Source organism: Moschus berezovskii, chromosome 23 (genome assembly GCF_049115385.1).
Source record: "Moschus berezovskii isolate FMDL1 chromosome 23, NW_MosBer_1.0, whole genome shotgun sequence".
Taxonomy (NCBI): Eukaryota; Metazoa; Chordata; class Mammalia; order Artiodactyla; family Moschidae; genus Moschus; species Moschus berezovskii.
This window is the reverse complement of record NC_142482.1, coordinates 50,933,764-50,953,044: the sequence shown is the minus strand read 5'-3', so window position 1 is coordinate 50,953,044 and position 19,281 is coordinate 50,933,764. Positions and strand designations below refer to the sequence as shown.

Below are 19,281 nucleotides of genomic sequence, written 5' to 3'. Positions count from 1 at the left end.
TCTTGGAGAAAGAAATGGCAACCCACTCCAGTGTTCTTGCCTGGAGAATCCCATGGACAGAGGAGCCTGGTGGCTACAGTCCATGGGGTCACAAAGAGTCGGACACGACGGAAAGAGTGACTGAGCAGTTATTTCTTGAAAAAATAAAGAAGAAGTGGAAGAAGGACTTTCAGTTTCTGGTTCTGCATGTAAAGAGCCTGGAAGTCACCACTCCATCCAAATAACAAGGAAAAAGCTGAACTCTGAAAAAGTAACTCTTGTTGGGTCCTTAAAGGAGGACGCAGGGAAAATTGCTGTTCCTAAGACCAGAGAAACAAGTGAAGTTTGGGCTTAATGGAGCAGAGACTCATGAGTGAAACTGTCAAGGGAACCAGTTGTTCAGTCACTAAGTTGTGTCTGACTCTTTGCGACCCCATGGACTGCAGCACACCAGGCTCCTCTGTCCTTCACTATCTCCTGGAGTTTGCTCAAACTCATGTTCATTGAGTTGATGATGCCATCCGACCATCTCATCCTCTGCTGTCCTTTTCCCCTCCTGTCTACAATCCTTCCTAGCATCAACGGCTTTTCCAGCATGTCAGCTCTTCATATCAGGTGGCTAAAGTATTGGAGTATTTGTTGAGGTAGAAAAACCTGAATTATAATTGGTAAATTATTGGAAGTTCAATGTAGACAACTCAGAGTTAAGAACTCCGGGGGAACCCAGTCATCGGCAGCCCCCACAATATTTTGAGATTTACCTCTAGCAGCTCAACCAGGTTCCCACAGTAAATCCTGGAGAAAAATCTGCTTGGGCTTTTGGCAGGTGGAGGGCAAAAGGAAGCATTTTGAAGTAAGCCAGAGCACTGGGTTCTTAGTAAGGCCCTGCTGCTGCTGCTGCTGAGTCACTTCAGTCGTGTCCGACTCTGTGCGACCCCATAGACAACAGCCCACCAGGCTCCCCCGTCCCTGGGATTCTCCAGGCAAGAACACTGGAGTGGGTTGCCATTTCCTTCTCCAATGTGTGAAAGTGAAAAGTGAAAGTGAAGTCGCTCAGTTGTGTCCAACTCTTAGCGACCCATGGACTGCAGCCTACCAGGCTCCTCCTTCCATGGGATTTTCCAGGCAAGAGTACTGGAGTGGGGTGCCACGGCCTTCTCCAGGTAAGGCCCTAGCATTACCCTACTACCAAAATAAAACAAACACATTATAAGAAAACTACAGACCTATATTTCTGTGAACATAGATGCAAAAATCCTCAGCAAAATATTAATTAAATCTAAACAAGTATAAAGAAGAATTATATACCATGATCAAGTTGGATTTTTTCCCCAAGTATGCAAGATTGGTTCAACATTCAAAAATCAATTCATGTAATCTGTCACATCAGCAGAAAAAGAAAAATCACATGATCATATCAATAGATGCAGGGAAAGCATTTGACAAAATCCAACACCTATTCCTTGGTGGCCCAGCGATAAATAATCTGCCTGCAATGCAGGATACTCAGGTTTGATCCCTGGCTCGGGAAGATCCCCTGGAGAAGGAAATGGCAACCCACTCCAGTAATCGTGCTTGGGAAATCCCATGGATAGCGGAGCCTAGAGGGCTACAGTCCCTGGGGTCACATGGAGTCAGACACGGCTGAGCGACTAACAATAACAAATTCTTTGTCGGGAAGATCTGCTGGAGAAGGGATAGGCTACCCACTCCAGTATTCTTGGGCTTCCCTTCTGGCTCAGCTGGTAAAGAATATACCTGCAATGTGAAAGACCTGGGTTTGATCCCTGGGTTAGGAATATACTCTGGAGAAGGGAAAGGCTACCCACTCCAGTATTCTGGCCTGGAGAATTCCATGGACTGTATAGACCATCTTTTAGGACTTGAAATAGCTCAACTGGAATTCCATCACCTCCACTAGCATTGCTTGTAGTGATGCTTCCTAAGGCCCACTTGACTTCACATTCCAGGATGTCTGGCTCTAAATGAGTGATCACACCATCCTGATTATCTGGGTCGTGAAGATCTTTTTTGTACAGTTCTTCTGTGTGGAATTCTAGTTGAGCTATTTCAAATCCTGAAAGATGATGCTGTGAAAGTGTTGCAGTCAATATGCCACCAAATTTAGAAAACTCAGCAGTGGCCACAGGACTGGAAAAGGTCAGTTTTCATTCCAATCCCAAAGAAAGGCAATCCCAAAGAATGCTCAAACTACTGCACAATTGCACTCGTCTCACACACTAGCAAAGTAGTGCTCAAAATTCTCCAAGCCAGGCTTCAACAATACGTGAACCGTGAACTTCCAGATGTTCAAGCTGGTTTTAAAAAGGCAGAGGAACCAGAGATCAAATGGCCAACATCTGCTGGATCATTGAAAAAGCAAGAGAGTTCCAGAAAAAACATCTATTTCTGCTTTATTGACTATGCCAAAGCCTTTGACTGTGTGGATCACAATAAACTGTGGAACATTCTGAAAGAGATGGGAATACCAGACCACCTGACCTGCCTCTTGAGAAATCTGTATGCAGGTCAGGAAGCAATAGTTAGAACTGGACATGGAACAACAGATTGGTTCCAAATAGGAAAAGGGGTACATCAAGGCTGTATATTGTCACCCTGCTTATTTAACTTATATGCAGAGTACATCATGAGAAACACTGGGCTGGAAGAAGCACAAGCTGGAATCAAAATTGCCAGGAGAAATATCAATAACCTCAGACATGCAGATGGCACCACCCTTATGGCAGAAAGTGAAGAAGAACTAAAAAGCCTCTTGATGAAAGTGAAAGAGGAAAGTGAAAAAGTTGGCTTAAAGCTCAACATTCAGAAAACTAAGATCATGGCATCTGGTCCCATCACTTCATGGCAAATAGATGGGGAAACAGTGGAAACAGTGGCTGACTTTATTTTGGGGGGCTCCAAAATCACTGCAGTTGGTGATTGCAGCCATGAAATGAAAAGACGCTTACTCCTCGGAAGGAAAGTTATGACCAACCTAGACAGGATATTAAAATGCAGAGTCATTACTTTGTCAACAAAGGTCCGTCTAGTCAAGGCTATGATTTTTCCAGTAGTCAAGTATGGATGTGAGAATTGGACTATAAAGAAAACTGAGAGCATAAGAATTGATGCTTTTGAACTGTGGTGTTGGAGAAGGCTCTTGATAGTTCCTTGGACTGCAAGGAGATCCAACCAGTCCATCCTAAAGCACAGTCCTGAATATTCATTGGAAGTACTGATGTTGAAGCTGAAACTCCCATACTTTGCCACCTGATGTGAAGAGCTGACTCATTTGAAAAGACCCTGATGCTGGGAAGGATTGAAGGCAGGAGGAGAAGGGGATGACAGAGAACGAGATGATTGGATGGCATCACCGACTCAATGGACATGAGTTTGAGTAAACTCTGGGAGTTGGTGTTGGACAGAGAGGCCTGGCATGCTGCAGTCCATGGGGTCACAAAGAGTCAGACCCAACTGAGTAACTTTCACTTTCGCTTTCAACACCTATTCATGATAAAAAACTCCATAAACTAGGACTAGATGGAAACTTTCTCAATTTAAAAGTTTCCCTCTAGTCCTAGTTTATGGTGTTTTCTTACAATGACAAGAAACTGACAACTAACATTTAATGGTGAGAAAGTCAGAGATCAAGTGCAAGGCAAGGATCTCCCCTCTCACCAATCATTTTCAACATCAAACTAGAAATTTTTGCTAATGCAAATAGATGAGAAAAGGAATTAAAATGCACCCCGACTGGGAAGGAAGATATAAAACTGTCTTTTATCACAGATGACATGACTTTCATCTATGTAGAAAGTTCAAAAGAATCAACCGAAACTCTCCTGAAACTTAAGTGATTACAACATGCAATATTTGTTAGAGAATTCATTAGAAGTGTGAATTCTTGGGCCCACCCAAATCTACTGAACCTGAAACCCTGGGGGTGAATTGTGACAATCTCTGTTTTAACAGAGCCTCCAGGTGACTCAGCTGGTAAAGAATCCGCCAGCAATGTGGGAGACCTGTGTTCGATCCCTGAGTTGGGAAGGCCCCCTGGAGAAGGGAAAGGCTACCCACTCCAGTAATCTTGCCTGGAGAATCCCATGGACAGGAGAGCCTGGGGGGCTACAGTCCATGAGGTCGCAAAGAGTCGGACATGACTGAGCAACTTTCACATTCTTTCACCAGGTGACTCTAATGCAAACTTCATGCAAACCAGTTGAGAAATGCTGGTGTCAGCCTTCTTCTTGGCTCTTTATGTCAACCCAGACGGCTTTGATAACCCGACTTTGTAGGGTTGGTGCTTATGTTCATGTCTATAAGATTAAGCGTCTTCAATATTGTTTTAAGCAAAATTGTGACGTGGGTGAGACTTGTGTTTGCCATCCTATCACCTCGTTTTGTCGGCTTATTTCCTGCCTTGCTTTCATCTGTCAGCTTCTCTCTTACCTTTTTGTTGCATGAAACTCAGGAGACTTCACCGTTAGGACAGATTAAAGGGTCCTAAGGAATCAGATCTAAAAACACAGCACCTCTAATTATAAAATATGGGACTTTGGCAGACTCATTGGGGAGGAACGTGAAGGTGGTGTTGACAGTGACCTTCCCAGAGCCCCCAGATTGCACCTGATGAGCAGATAAATGCCCATTCCCTTGACCTTCAGTCAGAGAAAGAAGACCCCCTTCCCTTTGCTGTCTGGTTCCCAAGAAGAGGGCTGACACAGTCGTAAGATCTGGAAATATCTTCAGCACAGGCATCCTAGCTGGATGCTTTTTGCATCTCCTCCAGGTCTTACCTATGCCCTTTCTCTCAGTTGCACCTTGCTCACTTTATCATCCACATGGTGCTTTGTGGCCTATAGATTTCCCGATGAAATAATGCAAAGCTTTAATGAGTGTTCAGAGACCAATTGGGCTTCTCCAGGGAGCCAGTTCTCTCTCAGGGGGATTAGATGAAAGTAAGTCGTATTAACTGGTGTCTTTTTATCCCGAGGCTTGCTTTAAACTGATGACTGAAATTCATTCTCCTACTCTTTCCCCTCAGATCACATGTCAAGATCGTACCCCAACCTGTCTGTCCAAGAATTCTAGTCACCTAAGTGAAAATCGATAGAATTCAAGCAAAATGCACAACTTTGCCTCTTACCAAAACTGTCCTTTCCCTCTCTGCACACACGTGCTCACAGGCAGATAGCTGCGCATGTGTACCCACAAAGGTCACTGAGGCGCTCTGAGCCTGGCACACATGTGATGAACAAACTCAGCAAAAACCCTCAATTATTTGTCGTTACTGAAAATCCCTACGTTGGACTTTTTCTTTCACAATGTTTTGAACGGCCTGAGCGAGCCAAATTCTTCCTTTCAAGTTATCAGAACTCAGCAGGTTCACAGGAATTGTTACTGATGCTGTCTGGTTGAGGGGACTCGTGGAACTTTCCAGAAGTAAGAAGCAGGTGGATCAGAATGCCTCAAAGATGGAGTAAAAATTCTTTGAAATGTGAATGGATTAGGTTAAAAATGAATGTAGTTTAGAGTCTGCTAGTCACGCCCAGAGTTCCAGGGAACCGGAAGAGGTACACAGCTGAATCCTCAGAAAGATTTGTTTACATAAGCACATCGAAAGGGAGAGTGGAAGCAGATAGCTAGATATTCAGCCTTTCTGTGCTCCAACCTCCACCGCTGTTGTTGAGTGAAAGGCCATGTAGGGGGAGAGACTAATGAAATTGGCCATCTTCACCTAATCAGACCTGCCAGAAAATTGTTCTGTTAACAAAGGGCTAAATGTTGTTGCTCAGGAAAGTGAAAAAGGGCAGTGATAGTGTTCATCTTGGGATAACTACAAAAATATTGTTAATACCACCTCTGAGCTGCAGTTTTAACTGTAGAAGTCGGGCAATCCCAAATTACTGTTCCCACAGCAACTATGATTCAGCTGACTCCACAAGGCTTGTCATAGATGAGGACCATACTTCTGTATCATCATTGTCGGAGAAGTGCAGTTCTTTTATTTATGTCTAAGCCATGGAAAGTTTTATTTCATAAGCTTCTATTTGGAAATGTGGTTATTAGAGACTGACAAAAGTACTTCTGAACCACTGAGAATAAATGTTTTGATGTATGGATAAGCATTCATGCCACTCTTGAGCTTCATGTTCAGGAGGTCAATAATGGTCTCCAGGACAGTAAAATTTGAAAATCCCTAAGGAATATCCAAAATTTGAGATTTTTGAGCAACATAATCCCAGCACTCAGGCTGCCAGGACAAAGAGGAGATGGTGTACTCCAAAAAGGAAAATATACCCTCATTTAAATATTCATAAGACTTAATCTGTTATGTTTATGATGATGAATTTGTCATTCTAAATGTAAATGATCTACAAATCTTGGTTTTATTTTAAGCATTTTCTTGTCAGTAAGGGGAAAAAAAACCCTTGGATGAGAAATGAGAAAAGTTAAGCACTCCCTTTTCCTGTCTCCTATTCCATCAGGCCCTAGAAGATTAGGAAGAACACTCTAGCTTGAAATGGAAAATAAACCAGTCTCCAGTAAGGTGGCAAAATGCTCAAGGAATCACCCACAGGGTTACTAGAAATAGTGTGTCAGAGAGGAACAGACCATGCAAAGGAAAGTCATGGGCTTGCCCTCAGAGAAAATAAGACAATGAACAGAAACAGATTCCTTGCTATGGCTTAATTAGAGTGTAACTTAGACTCTTAAAACTTAATAAGAGTATTAGCATATTTTAAAAATATTTTTCGGGGGCTTCCCAGATGGCGCAGTGGTAAAGAATCCACCTGCTAGTGCAGGAGATGCAAGAGACACAGGTTCAATCCGTAGGTCAGGAAGATCCCCTGGAAAAGGAAATAGCAACCTGCTGCAGTTTTCTTGCCTGGAAAATTCCATGGAGGAGTCAGGTGGGTTACAGTTTGTGGAGTTGTAATGAGTTGGACTTGACTGACTGAGCACACAGCATAGCTTAAGGTGATAGAACAATAAGAATGAAATACAAAGGGAAATTGAAGTCTAGTGAATCAAAATAAAAAACAACATAATACAGAAATGAAATATGAATTAGAAATGTTAATGTATATGAGACCCTACTGAATATCTGTTTATCAGCAATAGAGAAAAGTATTGATATAATCACAGTAATTACAGATGACAGATAAGGAAATGAAAGGCAGTGAGAATCTAAAAGGTATGAAGTCATTCAAATATTATACAGTATGAGGATAATTGTTGGAACCCCTAAGTAGAAAATCTAACAAATGGAACAAAACATATTTTGAAAGGTAAAGTTATGTAAGAAAATTTACCATAAATGAAAGGACCAGATCTATTCCAAGAATATAACACAGAATGCTCAAAATCCAGACATAACTTAGTTAAGCTGTTAAGCTTCAAGGATAAAGAAATAATTCTTCAGGTGTCAGAATAGAAAAGTCAGTTTCCTACAAAGGAGAAAAACGTCAGTCTGGCTTAGATTTGTGCATTGCCACATTCACTGCTGTCCTTTCAGCACATGGTGAGCGAGGGAGACCCAAGGATGTTATATCCAGCCAAGATGTTGTTAAAATGTATAGACAACAGGGAGGTATGCTTCAGACTAAAGAACTTAAGTAACTTTGAGACCTTTTTGAGGAACATACTTGATAATGGGAGTCTAGCCAGAAAAAAATAAACAAAACCAAAACTCAGAAATGGAGAAGAACCACTGCTGCTGCTGCTAAGTCACTTCAGTCGTTTCCGACTCTGTGCGACCCCATAGACGGAAGCCCACCAGGCTCCCCCGTCCCTGGGATTCTCCAGGCAAGAACACTGAAGTGGGTTGCTATTTCCTTCTCCAATGTGTGAAAGTGAACAGTGAAAGTGAAGTCTCTCAGTCATGTCTGACTTGTAGCAGCCCCATGGACTGCAGATTACCAGGCTCCTCCATCCATGGGATTTTCCAGGCAAGAGTACTGGAGTGGGGTGCCATTGCCTTCTCCGGTAAGAACCACTGGGTATGTCTAAATGTAGAACTGATTCTCAGTAGCTATGGGATTAGCATTACAGTAAGAATAATAACTAAAAGAAGATGAAAAATGGAAACCAGAGAGAGAAAGAAGTGGGAAAGGCCAGTGTTCTTGTCTTTCCCAACAAGGGGTCAGTTAGTATCGCTGCAAGGAGATCCAACCAATCCATTCTAAAGGAGATCAATCCTGGGTGTTCATTGGAAGGACTGATGCTAAAGCTGAAACTGCAATACTTTGGCTACCTCATGCGACGAGTTGACTCACTGGAAAAGACTCTGATGCTAGGAAAGGTTGGGGGAGGGAGGAGAAGGGGACGACCGAGAATGAGATGGCTGGATGGCATCACCGACTCTGTGGACATGAGTTTGAGTGAACTCCGGGAGTTGGTGATGGACAGGAAGGCCTGGCGTGCTGTGATTCATGGGGTTGCGGAGAGTCGGACACAACTGAGCGACTGAACTGAACTGAAGATTACATTATGTCATTTAAAATATAAATATATAAGTATTCCAGTCTCTTAATATTTTATATTTTTATCTTAGAATGATCATTTGTGTGCATGCTCAGTTGCTGTGTCCAACTGTTTGCAACCCCATGGACTGTAGCCTCCAGGCTCCTCTCTCCATGGAATTCTCCAAGCAAGAATACTGGACTGGGTTGCCATTTCCTTCTCCAGGGGATCTTTCCAACCCAGGGATCAAACCTGCGTCTCCCACATTGACAGGGGGGTTCTTTATCACTGAGCCACCAGGGAAGTTCACAATGATCATTGAGATCATTTAGAATGATGCATAATAATCATAGTGCAGAAACTTTTATTTGAAGCTTCTCAGTTCTTTCTCTTTCATCTTTAGTATTCAATTATAATGGAAATTTATACTTTCATTTTAAAAAATAGTACTTAAAGTATGGTCCCATTTTACCAATGTGTGTCTGAATATGGATTTTTAAAGGTGGATGCTCTGATGTTCACCTTGTATTAATAATGATTATTTCTAGGTTATGAGGTATTTTTAAAATTTTTTTAATCTTTGTAATATGGCATTTAAACAAATATTCTGAATCATTGTGCTTTGTCGTATGACTTTTCTTAAAAACTAATTGTGTGTGATATAAACATTTGGAATTATATTCTTGTTGATACTTTTCTGTAACTTTTTGAATTTAAAAAAATTAAAGAATTAATCAACTAGTTAAGAGTGAGTAGATGGTAAGGATAAGAGAATATGGTACCATGTATTTGAAGACATTCCCATCTGCTCAACTCCTTTTGGGGTGTTGAGTCCAGGTAGATCTGAAGTCTCCTCCAGAGCCATCTAACCGAACAGTTGTAGCAACCACTATTGCTCAGTGAGCATATCTTAAATATGTATTTTTGTTTATTTATTTGACTGTACCAGGTCTTAGTTGCAACCTGCAAATCTTTAGTTGCAGCATGGGAACTAGTTGTGGGATCTAGTTCCCCAACCAGGGATCAAACCTGGATCTTCTGCGTTGGGAGCACAGAGTCTTAGCCACTGGGCATCAGGAAAGTCCCAGGTGACCATATCTTTATGGGGATAGCTTAAGGGACAATTTTCTTTCCATCATCAAGTGTAGAACAAATTGGGGTGTGAAAGAGGATAGTAGAGACACCCTTTGGAAAATAGTTACACTTTGGGGCTCAAAGATTTTTTTAATAGCTCCGTTGAGATATACTTCACATATCATAACATTCACTCTTTTAAATTATATGATTTGGTGATCCTCAGTATAGTCATCACGTTGTGAAACCATCACCACTGTCTAATTCTGGAACGTTTTCATCGCCCGTGAAAGAAGCTCCATACTCATTAGCAGTCACTGCCCATTCCTCCCTCCCGCCATCCCCTGGCAACCACTAATCTACTTTCTCTCTGTAGATGTGCTTATTCTGGACATTTCATATAAACGGAATCATACAAATGTGGCCTTTTGTGACTGGCTTCATTCGCTCAGCATAATGTTTTCAAGGTTCCCCCCATGTTGTAGCATGGATCAGCACTTCATTTCTTTCTATTGCAGAATAATATTCCATTGTTATGGATATATCACATTTTTTTTATCCATTCATCAGTTGATGGGCATTCTGGCTCTTTCTGCTCTCTGGCTATTATGAATAATGATGCTGTGAGCATTTATTTACAAGTTTTTTGTGTGGACAGGCATTTTCATTTTTCTTGGATATATACCTAGATATGGGACTGCTGGATCATATGACAAGTCTCTGTGCAGGCACTCACACAATTAAACTGTTCCCTTTTTGTTTTTGTTCCCAGGCGGAAATGGTGCATAGTGCTTTCCAGGCCCAGCGAGCTTTCCTTCTGATGGCCTCTCAGTACCAGCAACCCCAAGAGGTAAGAGTGTATCCTGAGAAACGCCCGGGGAAAGGGCAGTGTAAGACAGAAAATAGGCAAGCAACAGAACCAGTTACTGTGAGACACATCCTGAAAATGAGATGTATAGCACTGAAAGTTCTGTCTCTAATCCAGATTATAGTACAAAACATTTCTTTGGCCTTTACAGTCTTATTATGACCGAATTTATACTGTGACATTCGACATCACCTATTTAAAGGGTCAGTTTATCCATGTCGCCTGTATTCTATTCGTTTTTACTAGTCTCACAACCAATTTGTAATTAAGGGAGTATTTACTACTAATTTTTAGTTCATACTTTGTGCTTCTTTGTTATCAAAAACTGCTAGATTGCTGCTTCTCAAACACTAATCTTCATCTGAGTCAGTCTGGATTCAGTGATTTGTTTAAGTGCAGAGTCTGGGTCGTAGGTCTAGAATAGAGCCCAGGAGTCTGTAGTTCTAACAAGCTCTTAGTGATGCTGATGCTGCTGGTCTGTTGCTACATTTTGAGCAGTAAGACTCAGGCGTCCCCACCTGAAATGCCCCACCAGCACAAAATCCTTTCGTAGACAAATACCAAGCTCATGTTCTTTTTTCCTATCGTGTCTATATCAAAGCAGGCTGTTATGCTGCATTAACAAACATTCACAAAATCACAGTGATTTACAGTCCTGATTGACAGTGATGACATCCAGCTCCAAATTTCCTGTCTCATTTGGACTAAAACACATGGTTCTTATATTCTCTATTACAAGGGATTTCAAATTTTTCAACCTTGATGTATAGGAAAAAGCATATTTTATTTTACCATCCATTTGCATAAAACAACAGTTGTAATGTGCATTTTGCTATGATATATTTGACATAGTCCATTCTATTGCTCTGTTCTTTTCTTCTTTTTCAAAGATTATCATCCACTGAATTGATTTCATGATGTACTAATGAGTCATCCCATCTTGCACCTTGCAAGCACCCCTCTTGTCTTACAGACATATTACAGTGATCCTGATATAGAACAACTTGTGAAACATGTGCAGAACATCTCATGCTTTTCTTCTCTCCCCTTGTTGTAATTTATAAAAATGATCTTTGGGCAAAAGATTGCTCTAGTCCTTACAGTATTGTTGTTAAGAATTCTAGTGACACAGAAGAGCAAATACTGTACAATCCCACTTATATGAGGGATCTTAATTAGTCATATTCACAGAGACGGAAAGTAGAATGGTGATTACCAAGATCTGTGGGGAGAAACAGATTGTTGTTGAATGGATAGATGGTTTCCCTTTTGCAAGATGAGAAAGTTCTGGAGATCTGTTTCATAACAGTGTGCATATACTGAACACTGCAGAACTGTGCACTTAAAAAAAGGCATATATAGGAAGCCTTTTTGGGTATTACAGACCAGGTACTGCCAAACTATGGCCCATGGCTCAGATGCCTGATTTTTTCAGTTAAATGTTACTAGAACATGAAAAAAAAATAACTGTAGTGACAATTTATCAAGCCCATCTTTTCCCAGTTGATAGAAAGAATTTCACATAAAAAATGGCCGAGAAACATATTTTCTGTATGTGTAGAATTTTGGTGCGTTCAGCTCTTCACCGGGTCCAGGGAAAATAGGATATTTCTAATTAGCAAGCATGAAAAATGAAGTTCAGTGATACATTTTAATGCCCTGGCCATGGAATCTAGGCCTGGGCCCATTACTTTACTCACCATCCAAAGTTCTCTTCATGGATACACTACACATAAAAAGAGCTGCGTTGCAGAGTCATTTATAAGAGTTATGTGGTAAAATGAAACTGTAGAAAATGTTTATAGTTAATAGGGAGAGGTGAAACAAGTGCTGTTGGCATGGAGACATCTCCCATCACCTGGGAGAGATGTGGAGGATGATCTTGAATCATCTCTACCATTTGTTGTTCAGTTGCTCAGTCGTGTCTTACCCTTTGCAGTTCGATCAACTGTGGCATGCCATGCTTTCCTGTCCGTCACTATCTGCCAGAGTTTGCTCAAATTCATGTGCATTGAGTTGATGATGCCATCCAACCATCTCACCCTCTGTCACCCCCTTCTCCTCCTACCATCAGTCTTTCCCAGCATCAGAGTCTTTTCTAATGAGTCGGCCCTTTGCATCAGGTGGCCAAAGTATTGGAGCTTCAGTATCAGTCCTTCTGATGAATGTTCAGGGTTAATTTCCTTTAGGATTGATTGGTTTGATCTTGCAGTCCAAAGGTCTCTCAGTAGCCCCACAATTTGAAAGCATCAGTTCTTCAGCTCAGCCTTCTTTATGGTCCAACTCTTACATCCGTACATGACTACTGGAAAAACCATAACTTTGATTATATGGATCTTTGTCAGCAAAGTGATGTCTCTGCTTCTGAATACGCTGTCTAGGTTTGTCATAGCTTTTCTTCCAAGAAGCAAGTGTCTTCTAATTTGTTGGCTGCAGTCACCATCTGCAGTGATTTTGGAGCCCAAGAAAATAAAATCTGTCACTGCTTCCACTTTTCCCTCTTCTATTTGCCTTGAAGTGGTGGAACTGGATGCCATGATCTTTTTTTCTTAATGTTGAGTTTCAAGACAGCTTTTTTTACTTTCCTCTTTCACCCCTATCAAGAGGCTGTTTAGTTCCTCTTCACTTTCTAAGTTAAATAAGCAGGAAAGAAACAATATACAGTCTCATCATACTCCTTTCCCATTTGAACCAGTGCGTTGTTCCATGTTCAGTTCTAACTGTTGCTTCTTGACCCACGTATGTGTTTCTCAGGAGTCAGGTAAGGTGGTCTGGTATTCCTATCTCTTTAAGAATTTTCCATTTTGTTGTGATCCACACACGCAAAGGCTTTAGTGGAGTCAATGAAGCAGAGGTAGATGTTTTTCTGGAATTCCCTTGTTTTCCCTGTGATCCAACCAATGTTGGCAATTTGATCTCTCATCTCTACCATGAGTGACCCCAAAACTTTGGCCACAGCTGAAAATGTAACTTCTGGTGGCCCAGTGCCTCCAAAGTCCTAGATGGGCACCACTCGGAAGGAAGGCTTGTCACAGGGGTTTTGGGGAGGTCTGCTGCCTGTGCCCCTCCACCTTAGTTTCGGACAGATGGGCAGCACCTTTGTGGTAAAGGACCACATCTGTTGTGCTGTAACTACAGCAGGGAGTGCCTTCCCACCTACAGACACTTCCATATTTTCTTCAACACGTCTTATGCTGCTGAGGACCTGACAATGAAACTGTGTGTGAGTGTGTGTGTGCATGAAATTGATGTGTACTGGTACATAGTGGAAGAAGTTAAGCCTAAGTTTCCAGCTAAAGGGAAGATGATTTATGGCCATTGACTGGCCTGTTGATTTTATTCTATTAAAAAGACTAGGAAATCTGAGTTTTTTAATCCTCCATAAGTAAGAAAGAATTTCTTCCACCTGCCCTCTCTTTTTCTGTCTTTATTTGACTTGCATTTTAAAAGGAAATATTGGTCACAGCACTGTTTACAATAGCCAGGACATGGAAGCAACCTAGATTTCCATTGGCAGATGAATGGATAAGAAAGTTGTGGTACAAATACACAGTGGAATATTACTCAGCTGTTAAAAAGAACACATTTGAATCAGTTCTAATGAGGTGGATGAACCTGGAGCCTATTATACAGAGTGAAGTAAGTCAGAAAGAAAAACACCAGTACAATATATTAATGCATATATATGGAATTTAGAAAGATGATAACGATGACCCTATATGCGAGACAGCAAAAGAGACACAGATATAAAGAACAGACTTTTGGACTCTGTGGGAGAAGGCGAGAGTGGGATGATTTGAGAGAATAGCACTGAAACATGTATACTACCATATGTGAAATGGTAGTATACGTTGATCAGGCCAAGTTCTATGCATGAAACAGGGCACCCAAAGCTGGTGCACTGGGACAACCCAGAGGGATGGGATGGGGAGGGAAGTAGGAGGGAGGTACGGGATGGGGGACACATGTACACCTGTGGCTGATTCATGTCACTGTATGGCAAAAACCACCACAATATTGTAATGTAACTTAGCCTCCAAATTAAAATAAATAAATTAGTTTAAAAATAAATAAATAAAAGGAAATATTGGGACTTCCCTGGTGGCCTCGTGGTTAAGAGTTCACCTTGCTATGCAGGGGCCACAGGTTCGATCCCTGATTGGGGAACTGAAGTCCCACATGCTGTGCAATTACTGAGTCCATGTGCTCAGGAGCCCGCACTTACCACAGCTAGAAAATCCATGCCCCTCAGTGAAAGATCCTACATGATGCAACAAAGATCTTGTGTACTGCGACTAAGGCTTGAGGCAGCCAAATAAATAATTATTAAAAAAAAAAAAGAGGAGATAGTGCCTTCCTGTGCACTGAGCAGGAATCTAAAACTAATTTTTTGTCCTTTCATTATTTAAAGAGTCTGAGAAATTAGAAGAGAAAGGAGGATGAGAGACCCCTTCTGTCCATTCCTCCATCTAGTGATATGCATGGCCCAGCCTAGTGCTCTGCCAGAGCACTCACTCAGTAAGGATTTTCTAAGCTGTGGGGCAGTAATCCAATTTGTTGATAATTTATTAATCTTAAACCAACCAAGAAAGCCTAGTAGTAATTAAGCTAATTACTTAGGTACATTGAGAGATTCCGATTATTTATGGGTTTATGCCCATAGGTTTGAGATTTAAAAAAAAACATTAATTTGTGATGGTGGTCAAGGATAGAATCTTTGGACTTGGGCCTACCTGGATTTGAACCCCAGATCTTCTACTCTTTAGCTTTGTGAATCCAAATGCAAGAAAAACAAAAAGGATCATCTTTTTTTTTTTCTGGATGGTTACTAGCAAATTAATCTGGTAAAGTCCACAAGAAACTCCCACTGAACTGAGCCACTCTAACCAAACCAACTTGTCAAGTTACCCACTTAAGAAAGCAGTTAAATTAGCCCATGTTTCCTTATTTTTAATAGGGATAATAGTTCTTATCTCATAGAGTTATTGTGAGGATTGCGTGAGAAAAAATATGCAAGGGTCAAGTGATTGAATAGGAGACTTTAGTACTAGTTAGGTTAGTCCAACTGCTTTAAGCGGAAGTCCCTAATTCTCATTTTTCTTGCTTGCCTGAGGTCTGCTGTGGTGTTTTTGATTGACAGTCTTCCATATGGTCATTCAGGGACCAGGCATCTTCCATCTTTTAGCCCCTTCCTGACTCCAAGTCCTCGGCCACTGACTTGGGAAAGACAATGCAGGATCATCCCTGGAAAGGTTTTATGGGTCAGGCCTGGAAGCGGCATATGTCACCTCTGCCTTCATTCATTCTCTCGGACACTTGTAGTTGCAGGGGTGGCTGGGAAATTTAATCAGCCTGTATGCCGGGAAGGAGAAATTCTTGGATTTGGTGAGCATTGAGCCAGTCTGCCAGAGTGGGTAAATTGGCTTGACCAAAATGAGGTCTGTCTCAGTGGAAATATCTTTCTAAGCTCTCAAGTGGGAGTCATCCAGAGAAAGACAGGAAAACTTTCAAATCTAACCACTGAATTAGTATAACCACTTGAGTATAGAGAGATCTAGAGATATACATACATGTGTGTAGAGATCTCAGCGTTTCCTTTAATTAGAGTCAGTTCATCCCCCCCTATTTTTTGCCTCTGTAATGTTTACCATAAGGTGTCAAATTATTGTCCGATATTTTGAAATGCCAAGCAAAGTAGTCATGTGACTTTGATCTCAGAACATGCCTTGAGTAAATTAGGTGGGGCTAGTGGCAGGTCTGGAAATTGTAAAGAAAAAGCAAACGAATGTACAAACTCCCAAGTGTTCCTTAAGTCCCTGCCCAGAAAATGTCATAGCATAGCTCAGTCACAATTGCTGAATCTTGAAAGATTTGGCCACAATGAGTGCCGCCAAGTTCTATTGTTAGGGGGCATATGACAGGTAACATGATGCAATAGAGCAATTCTGGCCCTAATACAAAGTGAAATGCCGACTTTAAAATACTGCCTTAAAGCTTTCTGTCTAGATATCTAGAAAATATTCTGTTGAGTAACTGCTGTTATTTATATGTGTTGAACAAGTCTTTTTAATGGTTTTTAAAATGTGTAATTCTACATTTGTCTGGAAAACAGAAAAATAAAACTGCAAGAGAAGTAAAAGGTAACAAGTTTTCATCTTTTGTGTCATGGTCAGTTATGTTTTCATTTGACAGTAGTATTTCCCAGTGTTCAGAGTTTCAAAAAGGAGTAGCATCTTAGAGCCTAATCAGTGACTCACTTTATGGCCTCTTCCAAATTAACTGTATAGTCTCTCTTCATCAATATGCATAAGTTTGGACTCATTGATATTACTAAGTGGGTGGTTCTCTTCACTATCAACTCAAAAGCACTCAAAGGCAATGCATGCTTTTAATTTCTGAAGCGATAGGCTTAAACCCAACTGAAATGTCTGCCCAAGTACAATCTCTGATGAACAGGTAAAAACAGGTTACAAACAGAGACCTACAGGATTGAATTTTTTGTAACCAGCAGCTTTCTGAATAGCATTTTGTGTTGTATTTGGAGAAGTGAGGCAAAAAGAAGCCTTTGCTTTTCACATGAGCCTTTCCAGGGCCAGAAAATTGCCTTGGTAATTACACCCGGGCTCCATGTGTAGGCTGGATGTTGATGCTGGTTCATGAAGAATGAAGCACCGGGAAGGAAGGAGAGGAAGAGGTTTGTGTGATATCATCAGGGTCTGCTTGAGTTGACAGCTTGAAGCTACCCAGTCGGGGCTGAATCCCAACAGGAAAGCGAATCATTAGTTTATCAGGATGCAGAGAGGAGGATAATCAGAAAGGAGAGTAATGCTGTCATTCTTCTGCCCAGACTGTTTGCTTTAGCAACATAAAGCTGTGAATGAGCCTGTGAGCTGTGACCGTGGGTTAGTAGCTTTATAGGTATTTAGAAACCCAGGACTATGGAAGCAGAAGGGATTTGCTAAGATCCTGTCCTGTTGGACATCACTCGTGGTGACTTTTTTTTTTTTAATCTGATAAGGCACATTAGCTCATTTCTCTTTGTGTAAGACATGAATTAGATAATGAATGGCTGCCCAAAGGAAGTGAGGTGGTTATCACACACAGGGGATTTGGGGGATTATCCAAGGGGGTAAAGGTTAATAAAGAAGGATAATATCCTTTGTTTTATCCATTATTTCATACTAAATTTGTTACAGTTCCAGACTGCTTCAATGGCAAATTCTGCAAAGAGGTTAGGGCTACGTATATGGCTAGGGAATTTTTCATTCTCCCTTTAGTCAAGTTTTGGGATCACATTGCATTTTTCCTAATGTGATTATCAACTATTTTTCATTCTCCACTGTGAAGCTTCCTATCTGTTTGCTAGACACCATAAATCTGATATTTCAAAATTGGTAGGGTTACAAGTTTTTCTCTTACAGCCTGATTCAAAAATTAATTTTAAAAGAGGCTATTAACATCATTCAACAAATCTTTTTAAAAGCCAAACATGTTTTAGCCTTTGGGTTTGCTACTTGTTCATCATTTCAACAGCCTTAACATGAGTCCTCTCTGCAAGACGTAGCTTCTGTCATCTGTACAAAGCTGTATATGCGAAAATAGCAGACAGGGAGAAGGTAATTCCAGCTGGCATTCCAGTCTGGATCCGCTGTCATAAATTACTTAGCAGAGGGCATGGTCCGTTACTTTTTATGGTCATGTTCTATATTTGTATGTGCTGCGGGTTGGATCACATGACAAAACCATCATTTGATATTAGTGTTTATGTGCACCGGCCAGTGAGGGCTGGATTTAAGCTACACTGTGCAGCACTTTTAATTTGTATACTTAGCTCTTAATTGAAAATGCAGACACTTCCCTAAGTACTAAAATTACAAATAACTCAGAATAAATTTTACATAATTATTTTTAGGAGAAGACAAACTACTGTATAGTCTCACTAATTGAAATGCACTCTGCCTTCCAGAGATTTTAAAACATAAGTTTTGAACATGAACAGGCCAACATTGCCAGAATAATAAAGACCCATATTTACCACTTAATATCTTCCAGCCCCTCTTCTAAGTTGAACAAGAGAGCGTCTTACTGATGACAGTTTTTTTTTAGTGAAGATGCATTTCCCAAACTAATAGAAGAAAACACACACATGCTTTCCCCCTTGTTTCCCATTTTGCTTCCCCCCAACTGGCAGCAAACACCTAGAGAATGTACTTCTTCCTGGACGATTACCTCTTTTATAAACTGAACAGGAAAAAAGAATGTTCTTGTCAGGTTTTTGGTAGATTAACTGCTGCCAGGATTAGTGTTTCTATATCTGGAATCGCTTATTAGGTAAATTTGCCTGTTAAGTAGTTACTTCAGATCTTTGTTAAACCCTGTTTACCTTACATATTCCAGCCCTCTTTAATTTCCTCCACTCTATTAATTTATTTCTTGGATCTTTTTTTTTTTTTAACCAAACATTTACTGGATCCCCTGCTATATAGCAGTCACAGCATTGGGCATTTCTGTGTCTGTCATTAGCTCATTTGTAGGGAAGGGTCTGGGTGATGTTATTTATCATGATTCATATGTTTCTGTACTTTGCACTTATCTTTGTAATTACTGTGCTCATTACCACCATGACCACTATTCGAACTTTCCTACCCACTCTCCTCTATTAAGGAACACATTCAACATGCCTTCTGATGGTCTCTTTATAGCTTTGAACTTCCCAGCACCTTTATAGTAGTTTCTGTCAACACAGAAGTAACTTGTTTACATGACATTTTAGAAAATCCCACCTTACTTTTTGTGCATGTTTTCTATCCCCTCAACAAGATTCTAAGAGCTTCAGGGAGCTTGAGAGTTGATGTGTCTTTGCTTTTATGACTCGCTGTGGTCTTAACTATATT

General features: G+C 40.8%; 1 protein-coding gene across 2 annotated transcripts in view; it reads left to right on the top strand.

Annotated features, from left to right (window-relative positions):
- The window catches only part of CAP2 (cyclase associated actin cytoskeleton regulatory protein 2), a 136,098-nt gene that overhangs the window by 44,870 nt on the left and 71,947 nt on the right, over nt 1-19,281 (top strand). For both annotated transcript variants that reach the window (XM_055405864.2, XM_055405863.2), the window contains exon 4: nt 10,292-10,369. In XM_055405864.2, the coding sequence (XP_055261839.2) occupies nt 10,292-10,369 (78 nt within the window). The remainder of the gene's footprint in view (nt 1-10,291; nt 10,370-19,281) is intronic.